This window comes from Peromyscus eremicus, chromosome 2 (genome assembly GCF_949786415.1).
Source record: "Peromyscus eremicus chromosome 2, PerEre_H2_v1, whole genome shotgun sequence".
Classification (NCBI taxonomy): Eukaryota; Metazoa; Chordata; class Mammalia; order Rodentia; family Cricetidae; genus Peromyscus; species Peromyscus eremicus.
The window spans coordinates 150,008,342-150,026,824 of record NC_081417.1 but is presented as its reverse complement, the minus strand read 5'-3'; the positions used below and the strand labels follow the sequence as shown (position 1 = coordinate 150,026,824).

The following is an 18,483-nucleotide window of genomic DNA, read 5'->3' as shown; positions in this document are numbered from 1 at the left end:
GGATTTGCCCATTGTAGACAAGCATCTTCCCACATCACCTGTCTTAATTTCCTTCTTTTACGAATTTTTGCATCTGCTCTAGACTTTTCTGACATCCTCAGTCTGTATGTCCTTGACCTTCACTGTCTGGTCCTACTTGCTCCTCACTGAGCACTGCCTACCACTAGGGGGCAGAAGAGACCCAACCGAGACAGGTGCTTCTCTAGCTCTCCTAGAGCTTTCTCTATGGTGCCTGCCGGCCCAGCCCTCCAGGGGGCAGGGCCACCACCACGTGACCCGGGTGCCAGGCGACCGCGCCGGCGCAGTGGCCGTGTCGCCGTCGCCGGGGCGCCGTCCCCGCTGCGCCGCTCCGCCGGGTAGCCGGCTGAGGCTGCGGCCCCGCGCTCTGCGGCTCCCGCTCCGGCTCCTTCCGCGGCGGGCCGTGTGCCGCAGCCATGTCCCGAAAGCAGGCGGCGAGGAGCCGGCCGGGCAGCGGCGGCCGCAGAGCCGAGGCGGAGCGCAAACGGGACGAGCGAGCGGCGCGCCGGGCGCTGGCCAAGGAGCGGCGGAACCGGCCCGAGCCGGGCGGCAGCAGCTGCGAGGAAGAGTTTGTCAGCTTCGCCAACCAGCTGCAGGCCCTGGGGCTGAAACTGCGGGAGGTGCCGGGGGACGGGTGAGGCGGACCGGGAGTGCGGGAGGTGCCGCTGGGGATGCGCCGGGTCGGTCTCCGTGGTGAGGGAAGCAGGGACCGGGCCTGGTGGAACGCTGCAGCAGGTGCCCCGAGGGCCCGGGGCCGGACTGAGAGGTGACCTCGAGGTGCACCTGTCATGAAGCCGGATGGGAAGGGACCTAGGTCCCGCTCGGTGTCATGCTGGGCCTCCTGGGCGTCCTCGCTTCCTTCCGCACTGGGGTAATGAGGGCGGAGAGCTGAAGGCATCTTCCCACGCCTTGGGTTCCCTAAGCAAAAGGGCTTACCCACTGCATGAGAATCCCGGGCCAGCTCTTTCGGGTAACCCGATATAACACTAGCAGCAGATGGAAAGAGGGAACGGAGGAAGGTAAGGGGGAGGAACTTAATGGAAAGGGGACGTGGGTCCAGGAGCGTGGGGGAGAGAGAAGGAAAAGGGTAAAGAGACGGGAGGAGAAGGGTTAGCAGGTCCGAGGGAGCCTGATTGCCAGGTGTGTCGTTGCAAGAGGCACTCTTGGTGTTTTCTCCTCCTGAGTGGTCAGGTGAGCTGCGGGAAGAGTAGATACAGCTAAGGAGCATACAAAGCCAGATGTGGTGGCTCCTGTTTGTAATGCTAGCACTGAGGGGTTGCTGTGAGGTTGAGACCGCTTAGGCTGTCAGAGTGAGAGGGTTTCAAAAAAGAAAGAAAACCAAAGAAACTTCGATAGCCTTAGAAATTGTGGGAGAAAGAATTGCTTTCTTTCTCCCTTCCTTCTATTTTTTTTTTTCCTTTTCTTTCTCACTATGTCGTCTTGGCCAGCCTGGAACCCCCTGTGTAGACTAGGTTGCCCTTAAAACTCACAGCCGCCTGCTGGAATTAAAGGTGCGCGCCTCCACCCACTGCACACAAAAGTATTTTTCTTCATTTCATACTGCGCTGAAGTATATTGATCAAGAATTAATCAGTCAGCCCCATTTGTCTTTCTGCCTTCAGAGCTTCAAGCAAATTGGATTTTGTTCTGTTCACAAAGAGTTGGGTACACCTTCCTGCCTAGGTATTTTTGCTCAAGTTGCAATTAGAATTTAATTACATTCAGCCACCACTAGAACAGTTCCTGGGTCATAGAAGGCATCTACCACTGCTTCCCAGTGCTGGGATTAAAAGCATGGGCCATCACCACCCAATACTTTTTTTTTTTTTTTTCCTGAAGGAAGGGATAAAAAGTATCAAGGGAGGCCACCTAGCTCCAGCAGAAGTCAGACACTGCTGTAGACATCGAAGAAGCAGCTGAAGCCTGGCCTGGTGGCGCACGCCTTTAATCCCAGCACTGGGGAGGCAGAGGCAAGCGGATCTCTGTGAGTTCGAGGCCAGCTTGGTCTACAAATCAAGCCAGGGTTGTTATGCAGAGAAACCCGGTCTCTGAAAAACAGAAAAAACAAATGAAAGGCATCAACTGAATGCAGGGGACCCAGGTGGGACTGGCCTGCACATGACTGGACTGTGTCAGACAGCATGGTTTCTCCATGTCACAGAATTCTGCTGGGGAAATAGGTACTTCCCAGTTGCTCATGATCAGCAGCCGAGGGTCCAGAGTGAGAGTCCTGAGGACTTCCGTGAGGTTCTGGGCAACTCTGGGAGTATTTACTCTCTCCTTCCCCGAGGAGAGCAGATTTCTTCAGTTACTCCTCACACATTGCTTGAATGGAGTGCTGGAAACAGGTAGACGGCTAAGGTCTAGAAGGGTTCACAGTTGAGAGACATAACAGTAGGTCACTTATATTCTCGTCTATGACCCCTTTGTATTCTTAGATTTCTGAGGAATAAACACATGCACAAGTGCTGTATGAGCCAAGCTCCATATTTACAGGAGTGTTCAGGCGCACACCCATTGGCCACCCATGCTTCCAGACAGTAGCCCCCCCCCCCCCACCTCAAACTTAGAGATTCACATTTCTATGCTTCCGCGTGTTGGGATTAAGGGCATGCCCCACCATGCCCAGTGAGATGGTAGCCTCTTGGAAACTACTGTATACTTATGAGAGAATGAGAATGAAGAAGATAAAGATTTTTGTTTTGAACGTATGGACACCCTGAAAGGGTCTCAAGAATTTAATTAACTTGGGGAGCAGTTGCTATGGGGAGAGCAGTTTGACCTATTCTTAGTAACTGATGACAGTGGTGCTATTGAAGGAAGTGGCTAACATGTCTTGAAGTGTCCAGGAAGACCTTTTCTTACTCAGCCAGCAAAGAGTCAGTGACTTCCATGTGCAAGATGCCTCTCAGAAGACATGCTTGAGCCCTTCAAGAAGGAGCAATACACTGGGCAGTGGCGGCACACGACTTTGATTCCAGCATGTGGGAGGCAGAGGCAGGTGGATCTCTGTGAGTTCGAGGAGCAATAGGAGTTTCCCAAGAGAACATTCCCAGATGAGTGCCACGCAGATGGCCTGGAGCGCACCTCACCGTATCTGCTAGCTCCTGGGCGGTGGAATGGGAGCCCGGTTTAATAGGAGTAGTAATGTTGGAAGTGAGAGGGCAGAGGCTAGCCTACTCCCCAGTCTGTTCTTTGGCAGCGTTAGGTGCTTCCTGAAGCCAGCCTACTGTACCGAGAGCTGTGCTTGGGTGACATTCGACAGGGTGCTGCTGCTGTCGTCATCCGTCTCTGCAGTGAACGGTGTTTCCATGGATGTGGTGGTTTGGGAAGTGGCAACTGAGTCTTTCTTTTTTGGTTTTGCAAGATAGGGTTTCTCTGTGTATCCTTGGCTGTCTTGGAACTTTTGTGTAGACCAGGCTGGCCTCGAACGAAGAGATCTGACTGCCTCTGTCTCCTAGAATTAAAGGCATGTACTACCACTGTTGTGCCCAGGTCGCAAGACCCCCAAGCAAGACCACCACAGAGCCAGTATCGGATGCAAGCACACAGAGGTTTTTAATAACAAAACAAGCAAGCCCGGGGCTTAGTCCTCGAGTCCAACATCCGACACAGCGGGTGGAGGAGGACGGCCTGAGCACTCACCTTAAGGGGTTTATATAGGAAAGGTGTACATGCAGCTTGGGATTGGACGAGGGGGCTTGGGTTGAGGTAGTTCTTTGAAGTTACTGGCTGAACTGTAAGCGTGAGGTTACTGATGGCCAACAGGATTCAGGGTATCTATAGAGACGTAAATTTTTTACTCCCCATGTCCTGCTTTTGCTGAACCCAGGATATATACATTCAGAGTTATTGTTCCAGGCCTATTTTCCCATAAGTTCAGTTTCTGGCCAGTTGAGTCCATTACTCCCCATGTCCTGTTTTACCAAGTCCAGGATATACAGATTTATTGTTTCAGCCTTGTCTTCCCATGAGTTCAACTTCTGGTCGGTTCTAAAACTGCTGGTCAGCAAATACCTTTAGAGGGGGAGAGGGGAAGGAGCGTCTCTCAAGAGGGCTACTGATTTTCCCCTTTCACCACCACCACCTGACTAACAGATTTTTTTATGCATTAATATTTGTTGAGTAGTATTAGGTTAAAATATAGTGATGTTTTGCTGATACAAAAAATAGTTATAAGTTTCCACTGTTTCTCTTATGTCCTGACTATAGTTTGGATGGCCTAAGATGGTGACTTGCTGTAGGTGTGTTTCGTGTAGCATTCTGTAATCAGTTGTTTTTCTGAACTCAGATGCAGGGCCTTACGTCTGTGTATCCCTAAAGGGCAGTGGTTCTCCAGCAGAGATGGTTTTGTCTCCTGGGGCAATTGGGACTGTCTGGAGACATTGTTGGTTGTCACAGCTGGTGAGGAGGGAGGTGGTGTGGGCCTGGCATCTGGCGGGCAGAGGCTAAGGATGTTCCCAAGGACTGGCAGTGAGCAGGACATTTCTGGCAGCACAGAGGGACCCCAGGTGTCGACAGTGTGGGCACTGAGAGGCCCGGCTGCCCTGCAGGGGTGCGGGTGGACACTCAGGAAACAGCCGGATCTCCTGGAGGCCCTTAGGGCCATGATTTGTTCTCACTGACATCTGCAGTGTGTTTGCAGGGCTTCCTAAGGGAACCCAGGTCACTGAAGTGTTCCTTAGGTTTCCTGTGTCACCACCTTGTAACGCATCAGAAAAACAAGTCATTACGGTGTTTATGACTTGATGTTAGCGGACTCAAATAGAGTACGGCAGATGAAAAGTATATTAGTTGAACATGGGGGTAACTATGGCTAATATTTTGGTATTATTGTTTGGCAGAGTCATGACTAGAGCGGGGTTGCCCAGGTTTGCATCTTGGTCCCAACACTTCACCCACTAACCATTTTGTTAGCCCTGTTACTAGAAAACGAACATGATGCTTAACAATGGCATTGTTGTTTCCTGGTGACAAGGTGAGCAGGCAGGGTCCTGCCTGTCCCTGGTGTAACCTTCTGTGTCCAGGCACTTCCTCCTCCTCGGTTTTCACCACTGTGTTCTTTCTTAGCTCCCAGACATGAGGTAGACTGCAGTTTGTTTTACCAGCTTGACAAGCTGATGTCTTTTGAGTACTGAACGAGAGATGTCTTAGCTGGGCAGTTTTAGTGAAGCTTGGTTCAGAAAGGGATCGGTAGGTGTGACATCATTTTGGAAGGGGTCTGGAGTAGTTTGTGAGGTCTGCACCCTGTATTGAGAAGCTGGTCATCAGTTCCACCATTGAACCGACTGAGGCCCTGAGGAATTTAATATTTGTTTTGAGCCCACCAGCTGGTAAGTGGGGCAGGAATCCTTATTTGCTGCCTTTCCAGTGGGTGACCTGCAGAGCTGAGGTGTCTCCTCTCCTGGTGAGAGACTGCCGAAGACAGCTAGGCAGAAGACGCTGTGCGTTAGGTGAACTAAGTCTAGTTTTGAAAGACCTTGACCAGCATTTTTGTTTCGACAGCAATTGCCTATTCAGAGCTCTGGGTGATCAATTGGAGGGTCATTCTCGGAACCATCTCAAACACCGACAGGAGACAGTTGACTACATGATAAGGCAGCGTGAAGATTTTGAGCCCTTCGTGGAAGATGATGTTCCTTTTGAGAAGCATGGTAGGTTCACTGTGGGACCCTGGGTCCTTCAGGAGCCATGCTGGGTCATCAGCCCACCAGCATCCCACCCCCACCGCCCAGGGTTTGCTTATGTAAATTATGCCTTTGGCTCAACACACACTTATTTGCATATTCTGTGGTAAGCCCATGCTATGCAGCTGGGAATCTAGATTTGGATGTATGTCTCCTTGAATAAGAGAGGCGGCCTTGGTGGGTAAGGGTGTGGCGGCTCAGGGGTAGAGTGCTTGCCTCACGGGACTTGGTTCTCCCTCAGCATCACTACCACCTCTAAAGAAAAGAAAGAGGAGATGATAATTGACAGAGGCTTTGGCCTCCTACCAGTGGGATGGGAAATAGCTGTAAGAGTGCACATATACAGAATCCACTTTTTAAACTGTGCGTGCAGGGTGGAGGTCTGGAAAGATGCTAGCATTTTGTGGTAGTTCTTTATTGCTTCTTTAAATTTTTATAAAAAGGTGATAGTAAAGCACCTATCTGAAAGGATTTTTGTTTGTGTTTTTTTTTTTCTTTTTTGGTGAAGATTAACTTAGATAACAAAATTAAATTCTTAAGTTAGCTGTCTGGGGATGATGGGGCTGTGGATAGTGTTAATTGTCTTCTGTAGGTTTTTTTTTTTATTTTAAATAACCATGTATTTAGAACTAGAAAAAAGAAATCAGCAAGTCCATGTTAACATCTCATCAAAAACCTAAAAATACACCCTCCCCCCTTTTTGGAAATAGTGTCTTTAAAACATAACTGTGTCAGTACTTAGTTTTGGGTGTGTACATAACCTGACCTTTGATCCTCCCAAGTGTTACACATGCCACCACACCCTGTTTATGGGGTCCAGGGCTGGAACTCATGGCCTCTTCATGCTCAGCAAGCTTTCTCCCCACTGAGCTGCATCCCCACACACAAACAGCATCTCCACCACAAGGCTGACATCTGTGTCTTACCAGGATGAGGGCATGGCCTCTGTTTGGAGGACAGTGTGGGGCCACATTGAGAATGGAGGGGAGCAAGTCTGGGAGAGGAGGCTGATGAGGAGGCTCTCCGTATGGGCAGTTCCAAGAGGGATGTGAAGGGCCAGTCCCAGAGCAGTTGGAGGGGTAGTTTACTCAGGCAAGGGGACCAGGGTGGTTCTGAGGTCCGGCTTAAGAACAGCTCCAGGCATGGAGGATGGAGGGAAGGCAGTCTGGAGACACTGCCGGCCGTGTCTTCACTGGGAATGGGTACATGGAGCCCTGGAGCGGGGAGGGTAGTCTGTACCTGTCACTGATCTCTGGTGGTCCTCTTCCTGGGGTCACTTTTCAAGCAGACGGGCAATTTCAGAGTTAGCATTTTACAGATTTGGGGCGGGGGGGGGGGGGCAGATTTTGGAGCTTTGTGCCGTTTAAAATGAGACGTGTTGCTGGGTGTGGTGGTGCACACTTGTCCTAGCACTCAGGAGGCTGAGGCAGGAGGATCAGGAGACTGAAGCCAGCCTGCATAGAAAAAATGAAGAACCTTGTCACTTTTCAATGTTACTTTGGATGAAGTTCGTGATCTGATTCCACTTGAACATCATTAGGAAAGATCTTGTAGTGGGTTGGGGAATACCAGTGTATCAGGACAGGAGCTCAAAGCTCTGGGTGCCAGTGTGATGCCACTTTACTTGTGCAGTGGAAAGATGTTTTCTTGAAATGTCACTGCATGACTGAGTGCTGATGCATCAAAGTGTGAGCATCAAGGAGATGGATGACAGATGGCTTTGACTGCCAGAGCAGGAATGAAGCACGGCAGGGAGTCTGCACATCCTTGTGTGCTGAAGGTCAGACCCATTGCCTTTACCTCTCCTAACCAGCTACCAGTTTCAAATGCCTGTCTGCCTTAGTATTCTGGAAGTTTCTCAGGGACAGGGTGTTGTGCCTTTGTTCCGGATCCAGCCATATCTGACATTTGGAGGTATTCATATAGTATTTGCTGGTTTAATAAGTGAATGTCTCACTTTACTGGTGGGGACCAAGTGACCGTTGCCCTTAGCTCTATCTTCAGGATTATTCTCATCTTCTAGACTGTGGCTCTGAAGAATCAGCACCTTCTCTCCCCATCTGTACAAAACCTGGATCAGAACTCGAGCTGTTCGTAATGCCTCATCTGTCTGTCTCCTGTTACCAGTTCCTGTTACTGGTTCCTTGTCTCTTGGCCTTTTCCTCTTCCCCTTACCACCTGTGTGCTTAGCTTTTCTGTCAACTTGCTATAACCTGGAGTCACTTGGACGGAGTTTCCCTCTAACCTCAGTTGAGGGGTTGCCTAGATCAGACTGGCCTGTGATCATGTCTGTTGGGATTGTCTTGGTTGCTAAGTGATGAAGGAGGGCCCAGCCCACTGTGGGTGGCACCATGCTAGGCTGGTGGTCCTGAGCTGCATAAGAGAGCTAGCTAAGCATAGGTTTATGAACCAGAGACAAGCCAGCAAGCAGCTTTTTTCTGGAGCCTGCCTCCAGGTTCCTTCAGTAACAGACTGACCTGGAAGTGTAAGATGAAATAAGCACTCTTTTCCTCTACATTGCTTTTGGCCGTGGTGTTTGTCATAGCAACGGGATGAAACTAGAACGTCACTTCTGAAACTCGGGTGTGGTAGCCATTTCACCAGGTACCCTCAGTGCAGTGTGGACTGACTATGTCTCCTTGATCTCTTCAGCCTGTTCGAGATCAGTCTGAGTTTGATCCAAGTTTGTTTCCCTCCAAAATCTGTTGCTGGTTCCCACTGACCTGAGGGCTGAGCCTGCACTTTATAGCCCTTCATGATCTGTGGTTTTTAATTTCTCTCCTCTCTCCGTTTCTGTGTTTTCTCCCTCTATCTCTGCAGTCGGTTCCTGCCATACAGTATAGTCCAGGCTCTTGTTGTTTGGAATATCATCCCTTGCTCCTTTGAACTCCTGCTTGGCCTTGGAGCATGGTTAGTAGTGTCGACTTAGCAGCTCATCTGATGCACCATGTCCTCCACCCTTCCCTAAACACACACACACACACACACACACACACACACACACTCTCCTCTCTCTCTCTCTCTCTCTCTCTCTCTCTCTCTCTCTCTCTCTCTCTCTTCCTGTTTTTGACTTGAAGCTCAGGTGTGAGGGCACAGCTGTGTAAGATTCCCTCATCCCTGACACTCCCTGCAGGTTTCAGATTGGCCCACATTCACGGAGCTGTTCTGGCAGCAGTGGTTTTGTGGGGAAAGGGAACAGACCGAAGTCAGCCGCGGGGGAAGACTCAGTCCAGCACAGTCCGCTCTGAGAAGGTCCCAAGCACAATGCTTCTTTGTCTCTGGAAAATGTTATGCTCTTGGCATTTCAGTGCAGCAGTACACACAGTGCTGTCAGCAGGGAAGCCTGCTCCAAACTCGGAGTCCAGAGTTTGCTTTTTGTTCTCTATTTCTTTTGTGGTAGCGTGTAGCTGCTGTATGGTCTGTTAGCAGCTGTAATCTAGGGCCCATCATGAAAGAGCGAGACTTGCCCTTCTCCTTTGGAAATTCCAAAAGATTGGCAGTTACTTTACAGAAGCGTGGGGTAAAAGCCAGGTCAGCCCTTTGCTGAAGCACCCATTTTTCAACACTGTCCATATTGTTCTGATTGTAGTCTTCTCCAGGGCAGAGTGACAGAGTGGCCACAAGCCAGGGCTGTGGAGTCAGCTGCTGGGGTGAACCTCAGCTCACCAAGATCAGGCTCTGTGGCCTTCGGCCATCATTAGCTGTCCTCACCTCCGTCTGCTCATCTCTCTGGTGGCGAGTGTGATAATCCTTCCAAGCGTTGCTCTGATAATGAAAAGTGATGGTTTCTGAGAAATTGTCAGCACTGCTTGACACATGCATGTGCATCCGTTAGTGTGAGCCGCTACCGTTCTGTGTCTGTTGTTGTGCACGCCATGTCTGTCGGGCAGCTGGGCAGATTGGAAGCACGCAGCATTTCCTGAAGGAATTAATCAGCAGATCCTTCTCTGATGACGAGCACCCCTCTGTGTATAGTTTGCGTATTGTTCGCCTCTAACTCCCTAGACTGACAGCTGGTGACCTTTGCAGATGTGTGTTCTCGCTTCTCACTGCTTGCAGCCACATAAATACCAGTCATGTTTGCATTTGCACTTTCCATCATAAAGACTTCATTTTTCTCTCCTGTTTCCATGCAGTGGCCAGTTTGGCAAAGCCTGGTACTTTTGCTGGCAATGATGCAATTGTAGCCTTTGCAAGAAACCATCAGTTGAATGTGGTGATCCATCAGCTTAATGCCCCTTTGTGGCAGGTAGGTCACCTGTTTAGGAATGTCCTTAAGATGATGGGGCTTGACCTGTGATGCTGAACTCCTAAGAAGAGCTTAGACCATGAGCTAACCAAAGACAGGAATCTTGTGGTGATTTGAAACTAACCCCAGGCAGGTGCAAATGGAGTCTGGAGTGTGAGTGAAAAAAAGTATTTTATGATCCTGGGATATTACTCAAGAGTCAGCTAAGTGGGTATTTGGGGACAGAGCCTAATGTGGAAATGCGTCAGATAATTTTATTAAACTATCTTAGCATATGAATGTTTAGTACACACAAACTGTAGTTTTGAAGTATACCTGTTCCCTGTGGTTTGTATATGTGTGGTTTTAGGAGTAGAGAAGCGTCAGAAATCCATTGTAATGACTATATTCACTGTAATGATTACAGAGTGTTTTCTGAACAGTAGAATGCTGTTTTTATTCAGCTTTAGTTCCGTGTTTTGCTTTTTTGTACAATAAAGATTTTATAGCAAATGTTTGCTCCAGGCTGAGACAGTTGTTCAACCACACAATCCTCCACTGTGAAGTATCTGCCCATTCAACTCCTTTTCTTTCTCTGTCTCCTACATTAACCTCATCTGTCAGTTCATCAAACCAAACATTCTAGAGCACACTGACCAAAGGTTGCTGACTATGTGCTCACCCTACTCCCGTTCATCCTCCCAGAATTCACAGGGCTTTACGTCACTCTGGCTCAGCCTCAGACACTGGGCATGTGCTTCCACTGACCCTTTGCTCTACGTCTCTATTTTGAACTTTTATTTAGAAAGTCCAAATGTTTTAATTGAAGAAAAACCGGGAAGTCAGAAAAGCCCCTTGAGGTGGGTGAGAGTCACTGGAGTCTCACTGACTGGAATTAGGGCTGTTAGCATTTTTAGTCAGCGTCCTACCATTCACCCCACACTTGGCCATATGATTGGGGGGGTGCATATCACGGTGTTTTTATAATACATTTTAAACAAGAATTCACTCACCATGCGCGTGCACACACGCGCGCACTCACATGCACACCCAAACACACCTGCGTGCGTTAAGGTAATGGTATCTTTTCTTGGTGTGCTGCCCGCCTGCACCCTTTGTAATTCCCTGAGTCGTGCCCTGCACTCCTTTCTTTTAAAAAGAGGGTCCAGTTTTTAGAAATATAAATGACACATGCCAGAATTCACCCTTTTCTGATTTATATTTCTATGTTTTGATGTACAGGTAACACCACATCAACATATGGAGTTAGCTCCACTCTACCAAGAAGTTAGTGCCTGTCCTGGGCAGTCATTACCCACTCATCTTTTCCCAACCTCTGGTAGCTACTGTTTAATTTTTTCCTTTATTTGTGCTTTTCTGTCACATAAATGGAAGTCTTCAGCCTTTTGTATCTGGTACAGTGTCTTTTAAACAGTTACGCAGGACAAAGTGACGGAAATGCTGGCAGGGCTGGTGAGAACATCTCCCTCAAGGATGCAGTGAGCAGGAGGGAAACAGGGTCCATGGCCTTGGTCCAGTGCTGCCAGATGTCTGGATAGCAGGGAGAGCAGCCGTGTTCAGGGGGTGCTCTTCAGAGTGATCTGCTGGCCAGGAACACGGTCACCCCCCAGTTCCAGGCGTTTGTTACTAGTGTACACCGTCAGTGCAGTTGTCAGGACACTTGAGTACACAGTGTGGGGCGCCTGATCTGGAAGGAGAAACCCATGTCAGTGAGGTAGCCGTCCGCTGCTTTCCCTAATGATAACATCTCTTAATTGCCCTAATTCTTACATTTTTTTTTTTCAAATCTGTTTCTGTAGCATTCTGGTTTATGACTTGCAAAACAGTGGAAGTATATACTCATAACAAGTTTATCCCAGGATCTCCCCTGCCTGGTGGTACAGCTGCTGTTCTGAGCTCTTGCATTAATCATGAGTTGGCTCAGACTGAACGTGGACACCGAACCTACATTGTCTCCTGCATTGGCATGCACGACGGTGTGAGCAGTTTCCATGTAGCCAATGACAGGCTTGTTAGGCGTGAGCCTATGGCCATGGCTCCTAACAGTTTTGGTGACTCTTCGAGTTGGTTTTCTATTCATAATATCCATATGTTGTTACTAAATATGCTAATGCTTCAGGAACTTTGTCATGTGAAGACAACGTGAAACATGTCCTCCATCAGTGTCCTTTCTGGGAGACAGTGCTGCTGCTGCTGCTGCTGCTGCTGCTGCTGCTGTGTCTCCTGTCCATCTAGACTCACTGTCTTCCAGACCTGGACGTGCTACTAGAGAAGCTTTTGCACTTTCCACACAAGATCTGTGTGACCCCTGCTTGTCCCATGGCTGGCTGTATTTGTGGCGGTTTTTGTTTGTTTGCTTTTTGTTTTGGTTTTTGTTTTGTTTTTCATTTCTCTGTATAGTCCTGGAACTCATTCTGTAGACCAGGCTGGCCTCAAACTCAGAGATCCACCTGCCTCTGCCTCCTGAGTACTGGAATTAAAGGTGTGTGTCACCACCACCTGGCTGACTTGCTGTTTTTGGATCTTAAATACTGTTAATGGTCATCTCAGATTACTTGAGACTTTTAGTGAAAATAAGGAGGGCTGATGTTTTAGAATTTTAAGGAAGAACGGTTACCTAGGGGCAGAATCGAAATTAATTTAGTTTCTGGTTTATGGGTGTTTTGGAGGAAATCTACCCAGCTCAGCACTTAAAAGTTTTGTATGCTTTTTTTTTGCATGATTTTAAGGAGTCAATTCTTGTTGTATCCCAGGGCACTGTTGGGATGTAACACCCTGTGGCCATTGCCCAGAGTTGCTCTGTGTGCACAGGGCAGTGTGGACAGTGCCCAGGCTTGTGAGGTGTGCTCTGGGCAGTGTGGACAGTGCCCAGGGCTGTGAGGTGTGCACAGGGCTGTATGGTGAGCTGGTACAGTTTTACTCTGTGGGATTTTGTCTTGGAACTGGTGATGGCAGGTTTTGAGATTGTTGGTGCTTATAAGGAAAAGGGAGGTGAATTTATTACAGCTAACAAGCCATGTCAGGCTAGGTTTGTATGGTTTCATTTTAAGGTCTTCAAGAGGGTCTAGAAGCTTCATACTTGACATTTTACTTCTTTTTTTTCCCCCAATGATAATCTTCAGTCTGTTTAAGCTTCCAGCTCAGCAAATCTGCATCTGCTTCTGGGTCTTCCCATTGGAAGGAGCCTGTGCACTGGCAAGGCCAGGTAGTTAATTTTATCTGACTTCACTGCAGGCCTGCCTCTGGCTTGTTAGTCCCTTCCATATGGAGTCATTCGCATATTGGCAGATGTTACATGGGCACGTGGAAGCCTGCAAGCCTGCAAGGCAGAGAGCTCAGAGGCTGTCGTGGCTAGAGTCCCAGTCTGTTGTATAGGGCCCACTGGCCTGGCCTCCTGGTCAGGTCCCAGTCCCCACAGGCCCCCACCTTCCAGATCCTCTCTTGTGTCTGCAGATTCGAGGTACGGACAAAAGCAGTGTGAGGGAGCTCCACATCGCCTACCGTTACGGGGAACACTATGACAGCGTCCGGAGGATCAACGACAACTCAGAGGCGCCGGCACATCTTCAGACCGATGTGAGTGACGCCCCAGGTCCTTCTGTTCCCTCTGCTTGCAGACCTGCAGGAGCTGAACACCAGGGACCAGCTGTTGCTGCTGCTAATGAAAAGTTGCCGTCAGGGAGCTGTGGCTCTGATTGTTGAAGTGTTTCAGCCAGTGAAACACTGACTGCCCAGCCTGAGGACTCAGGTTTGATCCTAGGAATCCACATAGTGGAAGAAAAAAACCAGCTCACACAAGATGTCTTCGGACACACACATGAGATCATGGCATGGGTGTGCACACATACATAAATGTAAAAAGCTAAATGTATTTTGTATTTCTTTTTAGTGAGGTGAGAGACAGTTGCTTGTTGTCCCTTTACCTTCCTGCAGTAGGCACCTATAGTTAGGTGTATACACAATCTGTGCCATGTGTGGCACATGTGCCCTTGGAAGCCAAAAGAGGGCATTGGATTTCCTGGAACTGGAGTTACAGATGGTTGTGAGTGTCCATGTGGGTGCTGGGAATTGAACCTGGCTACTCTGGAAGAGCAGTCAGTGCTCTTAACTGTTCAGCCTCCTGCCCTTTTTTGAGACAGGGTCTCATGTAGCCCAAGCTGACCTTGAGTTTTGTATGTAGCTGAGGATGTGAACTTCTGATTCTTCTGCTTCTACCTCCCAAGTGCTCACATTATGGACACATGACCCCATGTCTGTTCTATGCTTTGCCAAGGATAGAACCCAGGGCTTTTTATATGCTGGACAACTATTCTATCAACTGAATTACATTCAGAGGCCCTTAATTGGAATCTTACTAGATTAATAGATTAAAGAAAAATTGCCGTCTGTATGACTTAAGTGGTCCTAGCTTTGTTGCTGGATGTAAGCTCTGTGGGAGTGTTCTCTTCAGATGGAGCTTGCTTATTTTTGTTTTCTTGGTTTTTTGTTTTTTGTTTTTTTTTGGTTTTTCGAGACAGGGTTTCTCTGTGTAGCTTTGTGCCTCTCCTGGAACTCACTTGGTAGCCCAGGCTGGCCTTGAACTCACAGAGATCCGCCTGGCTCTGCCTCCCGAGTGCTGGGATTAAAGGCATGCGCCACCACCGCCTGGCGTTTTCTTGGTTTTTATTCTTAGGTATTTTGTGTTTTTTTCCTGTTATAAGAAGTGGATCTTTTTCTCTTCATATTTCCTAGCTGGTTATCATTTGGATGAAACCTCTTGACACACCCAGAGATCCTGTAGAATTCTCTTTCTTACACACTGAGATCAAAACCTCCTACCGTGAAGTGAATCACTTCACATGTAGTATCTGCTGCAGCTGGGACACCCCAGGCTTCCTTGATCATGTCCTCTGTTGGTTCCAAAACCGTCACACCTGGCTCTGGACATTGCTGTGAATGGAATCATGTATTTGATCTTTGCTTGCCTGGCCCTTTTCACTTAGCATAGTGTTTGAGAGTCAGCCATGTTGTAGTGTGTGTCAGTACTTTTTAATGGTATTCCATGGTGTAGGTGTATCACACTCTTAGTTACTTTTCTTTTGCTGTGATAAAACACCATGACCAAGGCAACGTATAAAACAGTGTTTAGTCTGGGGCTTAGAGGCTGTGCTAACCAAGGGTTAGAGTCCACGATGGCAAAGCAAAGACATGGCGGCAGGAACAGCTGAGAGCTCACATCTTGATGGGCAAATAGGAGGGGGAGAGAGAGACACTCACACGTCTCTCAGATGAGAGTTGGATACTTGTGTTTTTCAAGGCTGGCATTTTAAGTTCAGTAGCTTAGCAGGTGTGAACATGGGGACCCTCTTCTGTACTCAGCAAGCAGAGGCAGATGTGTGCTGTCAGACTGGGCCGTGATTGCCCAAGTACTGCTGTCTAAATACCGAGGGAGCCTTGCTGCTGTTCCTCTCAGCTCTGTACTCAGGGCTGTCCCGGATTCTCATTGTGGGTGAATCTAGCCGCTGCTCTGCTCTTGAGGTTGTTCATAGAATTCTTCCTCCTGTGTTTGGATGGTTTGTGATTCAGGTGTCTTTCTTTGTTAGAGAGCTGAGTGGAATTTGTTGGAGCCCATGGTTCCTATGCTGTTTGTTTTAGTTCCAGATGCTTCATCAAGATGGAGCAAATAAAAAAGAAAAGATCAAAACAAAAGGGGTCGACTTTGAAGATGGCCCACGAGATGAAGTGGAAGATGCTGTCCAGAAAGTTGGCAATGCGACTGGATGCTCAGTTAGTATCCTTCCCCCACCATGCCTCACAGCTGGATGCCCAGTTAGTATCCTTCCCCAGCCATGCCTCACAGCTGGATGCCCAGTTAGTACCCTTCCCCAGCCATGCCTCACAGCTGGATGCCCAGTTAGTACCCTTCCCCAGCCATGCCTCACAGCTGGATGCTCAGTTAGTATCCTTCCCCAGCCATGCTGCATAGCAGGTGATGCCATAGCTGGCCTGCCAGAGGCCCAAGAGAGTGGGGAGCTGTTAATTAATTTCCCTTATTTGCTGGATTTCACCCATCAATGCTCAAAATCCTAAGGAGTGGGTTTAATCTTTTCTTAGAGAGATTTGCCCTAGTAAAGGTGTAGCTTTATAAAGAGAATTTACTTATAAATGCATTGGAATGGCTACTGCATGTGATGGCCTTGTTTGAAATTATGTTTCTTGGTGGTTGAGGTCTTGGAGCCTCGTCAGTTCCTCTGTTGGTGTTTGTGTGTATTAGGCTGCTGAAGCAGAGCTCGTGAGCATGACACATTCAGAGTCTTGAGTGTCTCTCTGCTTCTTCAACAGGATTTTAACCTAATAGTCCAGAACCTGGAAGCTGAAAATTATAATATTGACTCTGCAATAATCGCCATACTTCAGATGAACCAGGGGGAAGGGAACAGTAAGTTCACAACCTAGACTATGAGTAAGCTCCAAGTGTTATGCTGGTGGCGCCCTCCAGCTGGTATTCACAGTCTCCATGATTGCTATAGTGTCCACACTGAGCATCCGTCAGTCATGATGGTGAGCAATACTGCCTCAGTTTGTGCTGCACAGTGTGGTGCAATGCGCATGTGCAGGATGAGATTGGGCCTGCATGGTGTTTGAGTTTTAATTAGTTTAAAGCTTAGCAGCTATGTGTGGCTGTGGCCACTGTATTGGACAGTGTAGGGTTAGGTCATGTTTTGTTCTAGATTTGGGATACAAATGAATGCTTTATCCCTAAAAATTCTCTTTAAAAGTTCATCAGAGAGAATAAACACTGCTGGCAGAAGTTGGCTGTGAGCCTTAGAGCCAGCCAGAGGCTCCAGATGCTTCCTGCATCCTTCCTGACAGTTGACTTGAGAGTCGAATTCTATCTCAAGAGATCTGGGGACCCGGGGATCCTGCAGTCATGTAACTGCGGTTGCTTTGTGTAACTGTTGGTTCTTGGCTTTAACAAAATGCCTTTCTTTGGAAGATGCAGAGGAGAACCTTGAGCCCAGTGCCCAAGTGTCGAAGCAGTGTGACCCTTCATTGGAGGAGGCAGGCAGCGGCTCCAGGCTCATGGAAGGCCAGACAGAAAACGGTACAGCCCAGGCCAGACCTAGTGAAGAGAAAAGAGCAAATAAAAGCCAGATCCTAAAGGTACGGCGTGGTCGGGAGGCAGAGACACTGTGGGGGTCCTGTAGCAAGGGTGGGAGGCTGATTTTCACCCTAGTGTTCCTGGTGTGTATAAAAGTAGGTTATTGTAAGCATCTGTGGCGGGGGGCACACAGAAGCATGCTAAGATGCGGAGTGAAGACTTCGCTTGTCCCACAGTCACAATAGTCAGTAGCCCTGTGTACAGATGCACAGCTGTCTTCTCCCTTCTCATGTGACTGTCAAGGGTGCGAGTGTCTTTGCATCATCTGTAGAAAACAACTTGGTGTGTAAATCTTTGCATGTTTTCCTGCATGGTGTCCCTGGTGAAATGGAAGGTGTGTCTCTAGAGCTGCTTCAGGCTCTTGGTGACTTGTCAGGTGTACACCTCCATCCCTGCCCCGACTCCCACGAGTGGACAGGATGTCACTCATTTACCCAGTTAGAAACTCATCTTAAAGGCAGATGTTTTGGGCTAGACTACCACCTAATGAGCGGGAAGTGATGCACAATCTGAGAACTTTATTGCCCTTACCTAGTGTCTCCAGTCCCCTGCGGTTGTCTGGACTTGGCACTGTCCTGGTGGGCATTTGGGTTGTTTTAGGAAGAGGATTGATTTTACTTGATGCTTCAGGAAGGAAACATACATTTCCAAGTATATTTGAACAATAATAGAAGAGGAACCCTGTAGTCTGCTGGCCTGGTTTTCTCTGTTCTTGCTGAAAGCGTTCTGGGCCTTGTGCTCATCAGCCCCAGCCTCGCAGCTCTAGTGACCCCCACGGCCGCCGCTCTTCCAGGTCACAAACAGGCAGCGGAGGGAGCAGCAGAGGCTGGAGAAGAAGAGACGGCAGGAGGAGAGGCACCGGCACAAAGCCCTGGAGAGCAGGGACAGCCACAGAGACGCCGCCAGCAGGGGCGAAGCAGATGCGAACACACAGGTCACCTTGGTGAAGACCTTTGCTGCCCTGAACATCTGACTCTCGGGACCCAGAGGTGGAGGATGAATGCTGCGGCCCAGGGGGCCCAGCCAGGTGGCCTCTGACAGCGCCCACACACAAGCCCACGGGAGTCAGTGTCCTTCAAGCTGCCTCTTGTGTCTTGAGCTTTGTCAGTGTTTTATTGGGTGACAGTAGGTAAAGCCATCCGCCTTCTGGAAACACAAACAAAGTACTGAGTCCTCGGTGGGTCATGGGGCAGAGGTGGCTTTGGAGCGAGGCTTTATTTGCCCTGCATTTCAGAACATGGTGATTCTAGGCTCTTCCTTGACGTGTGGCGTGGGTTTGCTGTAATTATTCTTGAAGTCGTTTAGCACAATCATTAGAAATCCAGTGACAACTTCCTTTGTTTCTCTCATTTTCAAGCAGGGATGCACGTCTTGGTTTACCAGCTCAA

At 48.7% G+C, this 18,483-nt stretch overlaps 1 protein-coding gene across 3 annotated transcripts in view; it reads left to right on the top strand.

The window, feature by feature from the left end:
• The first annotated feature begins 318 nt into the window (after positions 1-318).
• The window catches only part of Otud3 (OTU deubiquitinase 3), a 39,460-nt gene continuing 21,295 nt past the window's right edge, over positions 319-18,483 (top strand). Inside the window, exons 1-8 of one of the 3 annotated variants that reach the window (XM_059255275.1) lie at positions 319-652; positions 5,524-5,672; positions 9,842-9,954; positions 13,408-13,530; positions 15,589-15,720; positions 16,276-16,372; positions 16,931-17,097; positions 17,889-18,430. In XM_059255275.1, the coding sequence (XP_059111258.1) occupies positions 435-652; positions 5,524-5,672; positions 9,842-9,954; positions 13,408-13,530; positions 15,589-15,720; positions 16,276-16,372; positions 16,931-17,097; positions 17,889-18,068 (1,179 nt within the window). In that variant the 5' untranslated portion in view covers positions 319-434 and the 3' untranslated portion in view covers positions 18,069-18,430. Of the gene's footprint in view, positions 653-5,523; positions 5,673-9,841; positions 9,955-13,407; positions 13,531-15,588; positions 15,721-16,275; positions 16,373-16,930; positions 17,098-17,888; positions 18,431-18,483 lie in introns of those variants that run through there. The other 2 variants (XM_059255276.1, XM_059255277.1) reach the window with 2 other exon arrangements.